The 13364-nt window shown below is 35.3% G+C and overlaps 1 protein-coding gene across 1 annotated transcript in view; it reads right to left on the bottom strand.

Annotated features, from left to right (window-relative positions):
• Positions 1-13049, bottom strand: part of LOC129266247 (fibropellin-1-like) — a 72455-nt gene extending 59406 nt beyond the window's left edge. The window contains exons 1-3 of the mRNA XM_064103734.1: positions 12451-13049; positions 10491-10589; positions 813-923 (exon numbers count right to left, since the gene is read on the bottom strand). Of these exons, the coding sequence (XP_063959804.1) occupies positions 813-923; positions 10491-10589; positions 12451-12520 (280 nt within the window). The 5' untranslated portion in view covers positions 12521-13049. The remainder of the gene's footprint in view (positions 1-812; positions 924-10490; positions 10590-12450) is intronic.
• Positions 13050-13364: the final 315 nt, after the last annotated feature.

Below are 13364 nucleotides of genomic sequence, written 5' to 3'. Positions count from 1 at the left end.
GGGATGATAAAACAAAATTAAAATGTTTTATAAAGAATGTCCTTTTTGCCCCAACACTACGTGTTTAGAGTCCGATTTGCGCGAGGTGTGGACGGTGAGGCCGTACTGTGTAAAGGTAAAACCGACGACCGACGGACCCGTGACATAACAATAAAATATCGCTGTACTTGTTTAGGGGTTCATTTCAGGGAATACTTGCCAAGAGTATTGTTTTGTTTCCAATACTTGTTAAGGGTAGGGTTTCAGACGCCAATACTTGTTAAGGGGTGCATTTTCAGAATATGGAAAATATGTGTTTAGGGTGCTTTTCGAGACCCCATGGTCGCGCATGGTATCCACTCGTCAATGGAAGTGGCCCCCCGGGACATTGAGATGCAATAGTCAATTTTGGAGGAAAATCTCTGTTCATGTTCAGTGACGTTAATGAATGATATCCTTTCTTGATCCAGTTTTACTGATCTACAAATGGGAGATTAGATGCATCACCCATGTTTTTATTTATCTTCTTCCTGGTAGACAAGGCTTTGCCACTCCACCAGGACTACATAGTGCTGCTGCATACAAAAATCAAAAAGATATTTTTTTAATTTCTATTTTTTTTTCTTTTTTCTCTTTCTGGGGGGTAGTTATCATATAACAAATGTAAAAACATCTGAAAAACAATCCTTCACCATCATAGATAATTCCTGAATGCAAATTATTTGAAAGCTTGGAGTGATCTGTTCACACTTAGCATTTCCCACTTACTTTCATCTTATTTTGAGATTAAGGTCTTCTTTTAAAAAAAAATTGAGTCATCTTGGTAAACTTACATTCACAGTTGGGTCCTCTATGAGGGGTTCGACACAGGCATGTATAATTCCTACCATTGGACTCACAAGTACCCCCATGCAGACAAGGACTGCTTCCACACGGGTTGGGAGCTGATAGACCCAGCCAGAATGGAGAGAACAGTATGGAAGAGAAGTCAGGGTTCAAAGTTCAAAGGTCAGGCATTTGCAGAGTTGAAGATGAAAGGTAGAAAGAAATTACCATCAGCCATGTGAGAGATAGAGAAAAAAATATTGTTGTTAGTTAGTAAGTTTCAAGCTATATAATTTTCAATTGTTAGTAAGTTTCAAGCTATATAATTTTCAATTGTTAGTAAGTTTCAAGCTATATAATTATCAGATTGAAGGAGCAATGTATATTCACATGTATCTATACATGTGTCGTGTAATGTGTGACTTGGGGTGACACAACATAAGCTTCCGGTGACAATTGCTCCAGGTTTTATCTTGTCTATGTTCAGGGTTAGGGTTGCAACAGAGTTTTATGTCAGGTCTAGGGTTAGGCTTAGGATAGGGTCAAGTGTTAAATCCAGGGTCGAAGTTGATCATTTCATTTAAGTGTTGAATTTACATCAGAGTAATTAATGGCAGAGCAAATGTCATGGAACCAACTTGGGTAATGTGATATTCATTCTTACGACAATTGATCCGCTAATGTCTGAGAATCCAAAGTGAGGTATACGTAAGTTAGGTTGTGAGAGGAATTTGGTTGAGAATCATGTGAGGATTAGGAGTCAAGATTTGAAGCTCATCAGTTTCATTCAGCTAGAGCAATCGTCCCAGGAGCAAATTAAATGTCCCGAAATGTTATGTGCTCCAAGTTAATACATTGTAATTATTATCACCACTGTCATTGAATCCTTGCATGCCTGCCCACAATGTATGCACTTTCTCCACTCCCTGGGGAGCATTCCAACAAGTTCCAAGACTCAATTTCTAGGCATACTACATTATAGGCTTTTGCATCCAACCAGGTACTCATTTAACACCTGGGTGGAGAGTAGCAAAGTGTAAATTCATGCCTTGACAAAGGATGCTAGACCGTAATGGGATTTGAACGAACTGCTAGACCACAAGGCTTTAAAAAAAATGTTGAAATTTAAGGCCTACCTAATTCGTCGGCGGTCATCTGAACCGTCGTATCCACATATGACGGTTGAAAACCCATTTCAGAGAAAATCGACTCCGAAGTTTACTATAAGTTTAAAACTTAGTTCTCCGGCCTTACAACATATTCATTACTAGAAAAATACATGGTTGGAAAGACCAAGACAATTGCTTGAAAATGGTATTCTTAATTATTTTTACACAAAACCAAGGATTATAGAAAATATTGCAATAGAGCTCCGTGCTTGTAATTTCGGTTTGAGCGGTTTAGATTTCCCCTTTACAAAAACGCCATAGGGAATACAACAACCCTGACCGCGATTTCAATGCATGCGGTCAGTCAAAACGTCGTATCACTTTTCATGTGCAAAGTCAATGCAGTGCAGATGGCTGATACGACAGTTTGGTTGACAGCGCACACTGAAATCGCGGTCAGTCAAAACGTTGTATCGCTCTGCTACAGTACACGTTTCCAAATGGATTTGCACATTTTATTAAGAATTTGTATGGCATCGCTGTGAAAATACCCTCATATCTAAGGAACTAAAATAAATTGCTGCCTAGAAATTCATTTATGAATAGAATCGGACTGTCCATTCATTTTCTGCAAAAATCTCAAAATCAGTTCTTTTGACCGAAATTGACTGATACGACGGTTCGGATGAACGCCGACAAATTAGTGGATGCAAAAAATCTAAAATCAAAACCACAGAGTATTTTGATGAAATGTAAATATCTGAATTTAAACTTGAAACTACTGACAAATGAACTCAAACTTCAAGTCTGTCACATTTACTGATTAGCAAAAACATTGAAACCATTGACAATTGCAACGAAAGCTCTAGAATGTGTACTTACCTCTTGTTGCAGAACCTTGCATTTTAACCCGTTTTATCTCCCTACAAAGTCACAGTACTTAATTTTTTCCAAGTTTCTGTGATTTCATAAGCCACAGTAGCATAGCAAACACTTGAACTTCATATCCAATACTCCAAAAGCATTTGACAACTAAACACCAAAATTTCTAAATATAAAGCAGAATTTATGCAGAAATTTCACTACAGATTGGATCCCCACTCGCATTCATTTGAAACCTATAATCGAGTGGCCATGAAGCAATTAAGCAGTCGTTAGTTCTGGATAATAGTACCAGTCATTAGTACTAGGTAATAGTACCGTTCATCAGTCATTAGTAAATCACAACAGATTTTAGCCAATCACTGGATAAATTAAGGGTCCATTTTCTTCAATTAAGAACAAGTACCTTTGAAGGATGTTAGAGAGTAAATAATGCACATTAAAAAAATTAGAATATAAACATGTATGTTTATGTTGATGAGGTACAGTGTGTCCCAGAAAAATCATCATGAGTAAATATTTCATAGCATGTGATTGATATACTTCATTTTTCTACATTTAATACTTTTAAACCTACATGTAATATGATGTCAATTCCTATTGTATCTGATTTATATTACTTTGTATTATGTTTGAATGGAAGTGAAATAAAGAATAGAATTGAATCTTTGTGTGTATTTATTTCCTATTCAAAAATGTTCATAATTAACAAATGATATATGGTATGGTGGGCAGCCCAAACGTAGACGGACGTGTATTAGGGCTCAACATTAATGATCGATATCTGAAAATGAGTTTCCTTCTTTCTGGAACATGCTGTAAGTAGCAGTGGCGTACGCAGGATATTTGAAAGGGGGGTTTGAACACCTGTAACCACCCCCCTGCGAAGTGCATACGCCACTGGTAAGAACTGTGTCTAAACTTGAGATTATTTGGTAGGTGACATGGGTGTGGTGTTATTTATAACAACTCCACAATTGCAGAATTTTCTGTTTCTAGAAACACCGAAGATATTAAACTATTTATATATCTAGCTTTTCCCTCATTTTCTTCTCCTTCTGAATAGAAACTTGAACTTTTTATCCATGTGCTTTGAACATCAATCCTTTACTGAACCGTAATTCAATACTCTTTGTACATGCAGTGACCTCAATAAGGTGCACCAAACAGGCACCATCTTTAATCACACATAAATACTGGTCAAATTTGTTCTAGTATGTCATTTAATAAGTACCTGTATATTTATTCATAATATATACTAGTACTATCAACCTTGAAAACATTCATAAAACATAAAAAGAAAAAAAAATAAACCTATCCTCTTTATTTCTTGGACAAATTAATGTTTGGCACAATTGGGGGATTTATTGGTGTGGGCATCAGCATTAATTATACCAGCCAAGATACTAGTACTGTATGATAAAATTGTACAGTGCATCCCAGAAAAAAGGAAACCGGGATTCCCATGTCTTTTTTCCTCAAAGACAAATAAATTATGATATTTCATTTACATACACTCTAAAAATATTGGGTAAATGTGTCCAACCAACATTGGGCATTTCTTTTGGGCATCTTTATTTATCCTGCCAGTGTGACAAAAATTTTGCCCATTCTAAGGTAATTGCTGCTTATTTTTTAGCCTTACTAAGTTACTGGACAATATGCTTCCTGCATTGGGTAAAATACTGCCCCAGATTGGTTGGACACATAAATACCTTGTGCTGGTTACAATTTTACCCAATATTTTTTACAGTGTAGTCATATAATTCAATTATTCCTCTTTATTTTGATACCTAACATGAGACAAACGCTTCACGCATTAATAAGCAAGACGACTTTGAAATTTTCATGTCAAAATTAGATTGCGCAGAAAAATTGGACTGGTTTGTGATTCGGCGACCATGCTTACTCGACGACTGGCACATTAGCGTTTTTTTGTATTCTTTGTTAAGATTCTCTCACTGATCCCTGAAATGAGAGTGAATTCAGATTCACACGTGAATTTCTGCGCAAATCGTTTCTGATATGTTTCAATATTTATTGTTTGTAATCTGCCATGCGTGAACGATTTGCTAAGCTGTTGGTTCCAAATTCGAGATGAGATTCCACTCTTGCCATGAGTGTCAAATTTAGAGTAAAAAAACATGTTTAATAATTGTGAAATCTATGTCTGAAAACAGGTTTTCTTTTTTGTGGGATGCACTGTAGGCCTATAGTGCAGACACTGTCTATATAGTGACTGCACTATACTTCATTTTGGTTACTCCTATTCTACATAGATGTGTCTTCAATGATGAGTAGAAAGCAGATCCACATTGCGCCATTCTATTAATTATTATCCAGTGTTTATCAGGCAAAAAACACAAACAGTTCTTATCTCAAATGAATTACAAGATAATGGCCACCCATTCTATTAATTCAACAAGCAGGTGAAGATTATTCAAATAAAACCTCAAATCATTGCACCACAATATAATAAGTTTAGTGGCAAATCCTATCATACATACGTTTATCAGAACATTTCCTAAGAATGAATAAATTTCAAGAATCCAGAGTTCACAATAAAAAGATGTGACTTTATAACGAATTACTAGGAATTCTCAAGTAACCATACTAATATTTACAGAAGAATTCAAGACATAATAATAACAATAAAAAGGAGAATAACATATTACTAAGAAATCTCAAGTGCAAAATTCCAATATTTAAGCCTAAATGATAGACTTACTTCACAATAAAAAAAGAGAATAGCATGATAATACTCAAGTATGTAGTTCACAGAACTGAGCAATGAATTGAATAAAAACCCATTTCATAGAATCACTGAAAATAACATGCGCAACCATTGATGTCAGTGGAAATATTTTCATTCAACAGGATGATGCACACTAATTGTCAATATGACCTGATACGAAATATACAGAAATATACGAGGTCATAAAGGTGGTTTTGAGAAAGAATTGGTGTTTTCATACCAACTTCATCATGGAAAATACCTGGTGGGTGTTTCATAAATCCGTTTGTAACTTATGTGTGTCTTTTCGAACGACTGGTGACCTTTTTTTAGGAACTGAATGAACCCCAATGAAAATCTGGTGTATATCATTTGCCAGTCTTTCATAAAATGGCTTGCATCTGACCAAGGAGTAACTCCTTGATCTGACAAACAGCTAATACCCACCTGTTATTTCTCTGATCAATCAAAAAATGCTAGGTATGATATTTTGACATTGTATAAAGGCTACACATGCAGCTTACTCGTAACATCCCAAAAAGAAACATCTTCAAGTTTGCAGGTACTCATTTTAATAAGAATTTGTTTTCACAAGGATTTCCTCAATGTCGCAAGGAGTTTTGAAGTGTGAAAGCAAATAACCATATGTTTAGATGTGACGGGGAAATACGAAAGCAAATCTTATGTAATTACAAATTGAAATTTTTTAATCGAGGCTCATACAGGAAGTTCAGGACCTGTGCCTGGTTATGAGAACATTTCACGAATCAAATGACTTGTCGGATGTTTTATACGACAAGTTCTGTTTTATCCAACATTTACTCAGCCAATCAAAATAAAAAAAGTTGTCAGATCTGACAACTTGTTGGAGGAAAATGCTAGTGAAACACTCCTCTGTTGAGTGTAAACACACAAAATAAATTGGCATTCATGAGACCTGAAAATTTTTGGGGTACTTTTTAATATTGGGAGGGTATGAAAGCAACCTACATACGCATAATTGATATCTGTACAGTAATTAAATCACAGCCACGGTGCGCTGCAGGGTATTTGCCCATTGAGGTAACACCTCGCAAACTTTTGACAAAAGCCAAAAAGTGGCAAGGCCACTTCCACCTATCATGACGCAGAATCATGGTCTGAGAAATGAAAATCAAATCAACGTCGTTTATTTCATTCTAAGAATTTCAGAGGTGAAGCATGGATACCTTAATCCTATGAGGTAAAGGACTATACATCAAAAATATTTTAATATTCTTCACAGTACTCTTGTTTGCTTATAAATCTGTTTTCATGACTTTTTGTCCAGTTGGCTCCAATTATTCACAAATATTTTTTTAGATGAAATTTTATAATAATGTGAAGTATTTGCCTAGCAAGTGGACCAATACAATTGCCACGCAGTCAAGTTTAGCTTATAGTGGCAACCCCTGCAGCCTTCTAAAAATCGATATACATGTTAATAAAAAATGCAAATTTGTTCAATGTTTTGCTTTATTGTATTTTCTTTGTTAATGTGTTTATGAAAAAAGTTGCATAAACCATATATGGTGGGATATTATCCCACCATTTAAATCATTTTGTAAAGATAAATTTTTGTAATGGTAACAATAGAAAATAAAATTTCTTTAGAATTTAAAACTTACTCAGAAATATAGAAACTGTAAAGAAATTGCATCTGCCAAACAGGTTTTCAGGAAAATGTACAAATACATGTACAGAGTAATGGGCACATGACGATTAGAAAAGTTACTGAAAAATGTATGTATATTTATAGTGTGGTCCCACATGTTTTTTAATGTATTAGCTATAGGCCTACCAGGAAACTTACATGTAGCATGATGTGGTAATAATGAAATAAATAAAATTTCAAGCAAACATGAAATATTTAAACTAAACTTTGTGTGTTTGTTTGTTTGTTTTTCTGTTTTTGCTCTACATTTATATTTTATAAGCATTATGGCTATACACTTAAGGATTGCTTCCAATAATTTCCTATCAGAATTAGATATCTACACTATATCTCGAAATTAGGTTTAAATGGCCAAGTCTACGTACCCCAAACAAGTTGATATGAACAAACATATTTTAAAAAGATCAAACAAGGATTAAAATGTGGAATCCATCAAAATGGGATATTAACTTTTTTTAATCAACTTTTTTAAAAGATTGCTCAACTGTATCCCATTTTTAAAAAATGTGTAGGGCCTACTTAATGGAAAATCTATAAAATTACCAGGATTTGTGTGTGTGTGTATTTATGTATTTGCATTTATATCTGCTGATAAAGTTTGTTTGTATTTTGTTAGTTTTCTGTTTCTAATTGTAAATTTTGTCAATGCTATTGTTTTGGGGGCCATTCTCTACAAACAGTTTGCTTTTTTTATGGTCCTAGCCATATTTTGTACTATTTATTGCATAATTATGTACACTGTATGATTTGTATATACATATTTTTACGGTTGAATAAATTGAATTGAATTAATTGATGGTAACTGGTATACCAATTTTCCAACATATATCAACTTGGCCACTTGGCCATATTGGGGGCGTCGTGGTCTAGTGGTTAAGACTCTCGTCTTTCAATCTGTGGGACGTGGGTTCGAGACCCAGCCATGGCATGTTTTCCTTCAGCAAAACAATTTACCCACATCGTGCTGCACTCAACCCAGGTGAGGTAAATGGGTACCGGCAGGAAGAAAGGCCTCAAAAAAGCTGTGAGCTCCAGAATCGGTAGACTAGCTTAGCCGGGGTAATATATAGAAGCGCCTTGAGCACCTAACAAGGTGGATACATGCGCTATATAAATCCTACTAGTATATGATTTACTATTATTTAACTGAAGCCTGGATAATGGACATTTCATGAGAACTTACTGTGACAGGGGAATCACTACAGTGAAAAAGCAGGTCTTATGCATGCAGTACCAGGCTACTCAACTGACATAAGATAAAGAAAATCAATTAGCTACTTCTGTTGCAAGAGACAGATAGTACACAATCACAAACGACTAATCTAATCCAACTAAAATGGACTCGTAATTAAAATCTGTTGCACTAAACTCAGCGTCTGATAGATACGAACCAATACCAATTATTGAGATGTTTTTCAATTTAGCTACATGCTTGGTCACAATTACCAGCAATAAAGTCACTCATGCAAATATTGACTCGATCAGTGTGGCTTATGAATCTCCCGCTGGCAAACATATGAATTTTGTTGCAAAAATTTAGCAAACATAATAATTTTGTATTCAAAAGTACAGAAAGGAATTTCCTGTGAAAAGAAGTGTATAACTTGCTGTATTCAAACAGTGAAAGGGTTTTAAAACAAGCACAAAACCACTCATATTGTTTCTTACCCTATTCAAGATTTCAACATTTAGTGGAACACCCATGTCAATTTCACCTGCGTTATGTAATTCAATAGGCCCGTAACAGGAGAATTTGACTTTGTGACATTGAAATATAAAATATTATCTCTTTATCATTGCCCATTTAATATGAAAAGGGTATACCGTATGCAGTATGGGTACTAGTATTCAACCCGGCATAATTCAAAGATTTTGACATATTCCCCAAAATATTTAGAAATAGGGAATTTATCTTAATTTCACACCTTTGTTATTTCCAGGGTAATCTGTTGTCGATATTTTCTTTGTCAATCTGTCGACTGTATGCGCGGAGGATCGAATTATGCGGCGACGGCCTTTTGCACTGAATGGTACTAGTATTCAACCTAGTGAGGATTGATAGCAAATCTCAAAAGGGTTTAGATTGCTAAATTAGATCTAGATCTATGTAAGTCTCTGGCTTTGATTAATTCCCTGTTTGGTCTCATCTCAAATGGTCTAGTCCATAGTCGGATGGGACAAGGGCAGATTGAGAGACAGGGCCATCTTTCATCGCTAGGTTGAATACTAGTGCCGACGGGTTGAATACTAGTACCAAAATCCGTCGCCGTATAATTCGATCGCCCGCGCACACAGTCAACTGGTTGAAGAAAAAAATAACGGAAAAAGAATAACCAGCATTTGCTCTTGGAAATAAGACGGGTCTGAAATTCAGGAAAATTCTATATTTCTATATATTTGAGGAAACTCTCCAAACGGGTTGAATACTAGTGCCCTTACGGTACTTGATTACCATTCAATCAAAGCGTAATAGAATAAAGACCAAAGATTTCAAACTTATCTTGAAAATTAAAACTTTCAATCTTTGGATAAACTTGTGTTTTTATGTGGATACCACAACATGGTCCAAGTCCACTGACCCTAAATGACACTTGACCTTAATTATCTCTCCAAAGATTTCAAACTGATCTTGAAAATTCAAAATCTCAAACTTTGGATAGGTTTTTTTTTACATGGAGACCACAATATGGTCCAAGTTCATTGACCCTCAATGACCTTTGAACTTAATTATCTCTCCTGAAATTCAGGCCACTTGATCAGTGATGCTTGATACCCTAATGTCAAAGTTTCAGGAAATAGGTATTTATTAGTTATTGATGACAGTTTGGAGTCAAGTGTACACTCTAGACAATAGACATAGTATGATTGTAAGTGTCAAATTTGGGTCTGTATTTGAAGACTAACCATCATGGAATGAGTTTTATATACTTACATTGCACTTATTGCACTGTTTGTCTGGTTTTCCTTCCCCTTTCCTTTTGAGGCCTGTATCAATTTCACGCTCTAAGCTTAAGATGGAGGTCTCCCACATTTCAAAATGTATAGTGTCGATACATGTATATATTTTTTTTCTGCTATTTGTTTTAATAATTAAAAAAAGGGAAATTTATCAGGTATAAATATTTTTTCAATTAGATTGTTAGAATGTATGTTGCATATATGTTATTCACTATATCATTTGCTTATTGATACGCTCAGAAAAAATTATTACACTTGTACTTCTGTTCTTGGAATGTGGAAATAAATAAATCAAATCAAATATACTTACATTCACATGTAGGCCCAGTCCAGGTGGGGGTGCACTCGCATACATTCATAGATGAACAAACGCCTCCATTTCTGCAATCCGTGTTATCAGAGCAAAAACCTGTAAAATATTTCATTTGTTTCAATGAACTAATGTCAACAATACTCTCAGTGAATGAATGAAATGGTATTGAATACACATTGTATGCCAGGAGCCGCGAAAGCGGAGCCCCCCACTTTTTTCCAAAACCATTCCAGCCCCCCCCCCCAACTTTGAAAACTGTTCCAGGGCCCTTGTATGCAGAGCATTTCATTATTGATATCACCATCATTTTATATCAATGCCAGGTGCCGAGTTGGAGTCTCACTTTACAGGGTGCAGCAAGTTTTTCTGACAAGACAAACAAAAGAGGTCATCGGTAAAAAATGAAGGACATTTTGGTCTCTCGAAACCCTTATCATCCAATCATTGTATATATCATCATCACCACCATCATCATCATCATCACCATCATCACCATCATCGCCATCATCATCATCGTCATCATGATCACCATGATCACCATCATCACCACCATAATTATTACCATCATCACCACCATAATTATTATCATCATCACCATCATCATCATCATCATCATAACTATCATCATCATCGCCATCATGATCACCATGATCACCATCATCATCACCATTATCATCATCATCACTATCATCATCATAATCATCATTATCATCATCTTCATCATTATCATCATCATCATCCCCATCATCATCATCACCACCACAATCATCATCATCGTTATATTAAAGTAGTAGTAGTATTAACATTACTATCATCATTGTTATCTTCACAACATCATTATTACGATTACATACAGAAAGACTGAATATATTTCTAAGATGCAATTTATCTAAAATTTGTAGAATAAAGTCAAAACCAAAAATAGCTTGACTTGAATAAAAAAAAAATCAAAATCAAAATCAAAATGAGCAGAACACTGATAGATTTAAGATCATAGCATGTATTTCTTTTTATATTTACGCATACGTTTATTAATTTCAAGACCCAATAATGTTCCAATTAGAGTAAAATGGGAGATAGTGTTCAGATTGACTTGTTAAAGAAAAGGCATGATTTCATAATACCATCCCCTTTCTCAAACTGATTTTACATTGTAAATATAATGTGTTGTTATGGCTTTGAAAACTTATTTGATCTTATATCTTACTTGATCTCAGAATAGTGACTATTGAAACTGTCACTAATAGTATGTAAAATATTTTAAGACATTCTAAAATTATTGTTTATTTTTTTATCACAAAATAGCACATGTCAGACTGGCACAGTATGTATATGAGGAAACCAATTCACTATATTTTTTATGTGTTATATTAACTGATATATGAAGAAATATAATTTCCCACTCCCAGTAATCTTACAGTTAGAGTATTATTAAGCAATTATGTGTTAGATATGAATTCTAAACGATCAGCTTTTTATTATTTTGTACTTTTTAAAATCATAAATGAAATGTAACTGCAGACTGAATCAAATTAAAATTAATTATGACTCACATTTTAGGCAAATGGGCAATCTATTATTTACTGGAAATAAGAAAAACATTGATATGCCATAGCTGCCATTAAGCTGCCATACAGTACATTTTGATTTTGACGACATTTTCAGTGTATCTCATGATTGCTACATCTTTTTGTTGTTGCAGTAGACTTCGCTCTGAAATAAATGGGGATCACGATAGATCCACAATCAAGTTAAAATGCACGTAGGAAAATGGAGATACACTATCAGTGTATCAACTCTCAAGCACCAAATTCAAGACACAGTATCTTTCCCAAGAGGGGTGTGTCCATGGGTGCGTCCCTGCCCCTCCCCCTTTTACCTCAAATTGTGAATATCAATTCACTTTATATTTTTACAAACTGAATCATTTATATGTTCATGAAATACACATATTTACCATCTATGCAGATGCATAACATGCTAACTGATGCCAACAAAAGGTAGATCCCCAAAATATTGGATGACATCTTTTCTTTTTTCTTCCTTCTTCAAAACAAAACCTCGCTCGGCACAGAGACTGACAGTCTGCAAAGACAAAGCTCCGGTCTGTTTTCCTTCTGTTTAGGCTCTCAAATATAAATTCCAAGTCGCGATCGCTGAACGAACTGATAATTCCGTTTTAACTGTTACATGTTTTGCTCCTCGATCTGCACCGGCTTTGCAAAGCAAGTGGTTTCCGCTCCGAAAGTTATGGGCGTTCCGCAGACAGCTCCCGACCGGTTGGCTCTTCAAACTTTTCCAACTATCGTATTATTAAACTGACTAACTTCTCTGTCAATGCTAGAGAAATCTCCCCTAGCGATGTTCTACCTATGTCATTCAATTATCAACATTCTAAAAGTAGAAATCCTTCTTATGCTTATATAGCGCCACTTATTCCTTGAAAGAGAAGTTTCATTGATTTTGGTTACACGCGAAGCTGTAATGAAAGAAAAGAATGTACCAGTGAAACGATTGGATTTCGTCCCGGTGCGACAGCGGTGCACCGGTGTGTCGCCCCGTTTCATCAGGTTTCAATGAATAGGGGACGTTGGTGCTTTGCGGTGCAAGGGCGTGGCCATTGGAGCGTATCCCCTTTTCATCAGAGGTAAACAATCATAGATGTCTCCCGAATACAAAAGACGGTGATATTGTAAATTATCTCGCCCTGACGTCATTTAGACGCAGTGATTTTTTTTCCTAAACCTGACTTAATTAAATTTCATCAGATACGACTCGACCGGGAATACATTTACTCTTTTTTTATTTCACCCCAGATAATTATGTGACTATAAGAAATATACAACAACAACTATCCAAACTGGCAAGAAT

The sequence above is a fragment of the Lytechinus pictus genome, chromosome 8 (genome assembly GCF_037042905.1).
Source record: "Lytechinus pictus isolate F3 Inbred chromosome 8, Lp3.0, whole genome shotgun sequence".
NCBI lineage: Eukaryota > Metazoa > Echinodermata > Echinoidea > Temnopleuroida > Toxopneustidae > Lytechinus > Lytechinus pictus.
Note: the sequence above shows the minus strand (reverse complement) of the source record. Positions and strands in the feature narration are given on the sequence as shown.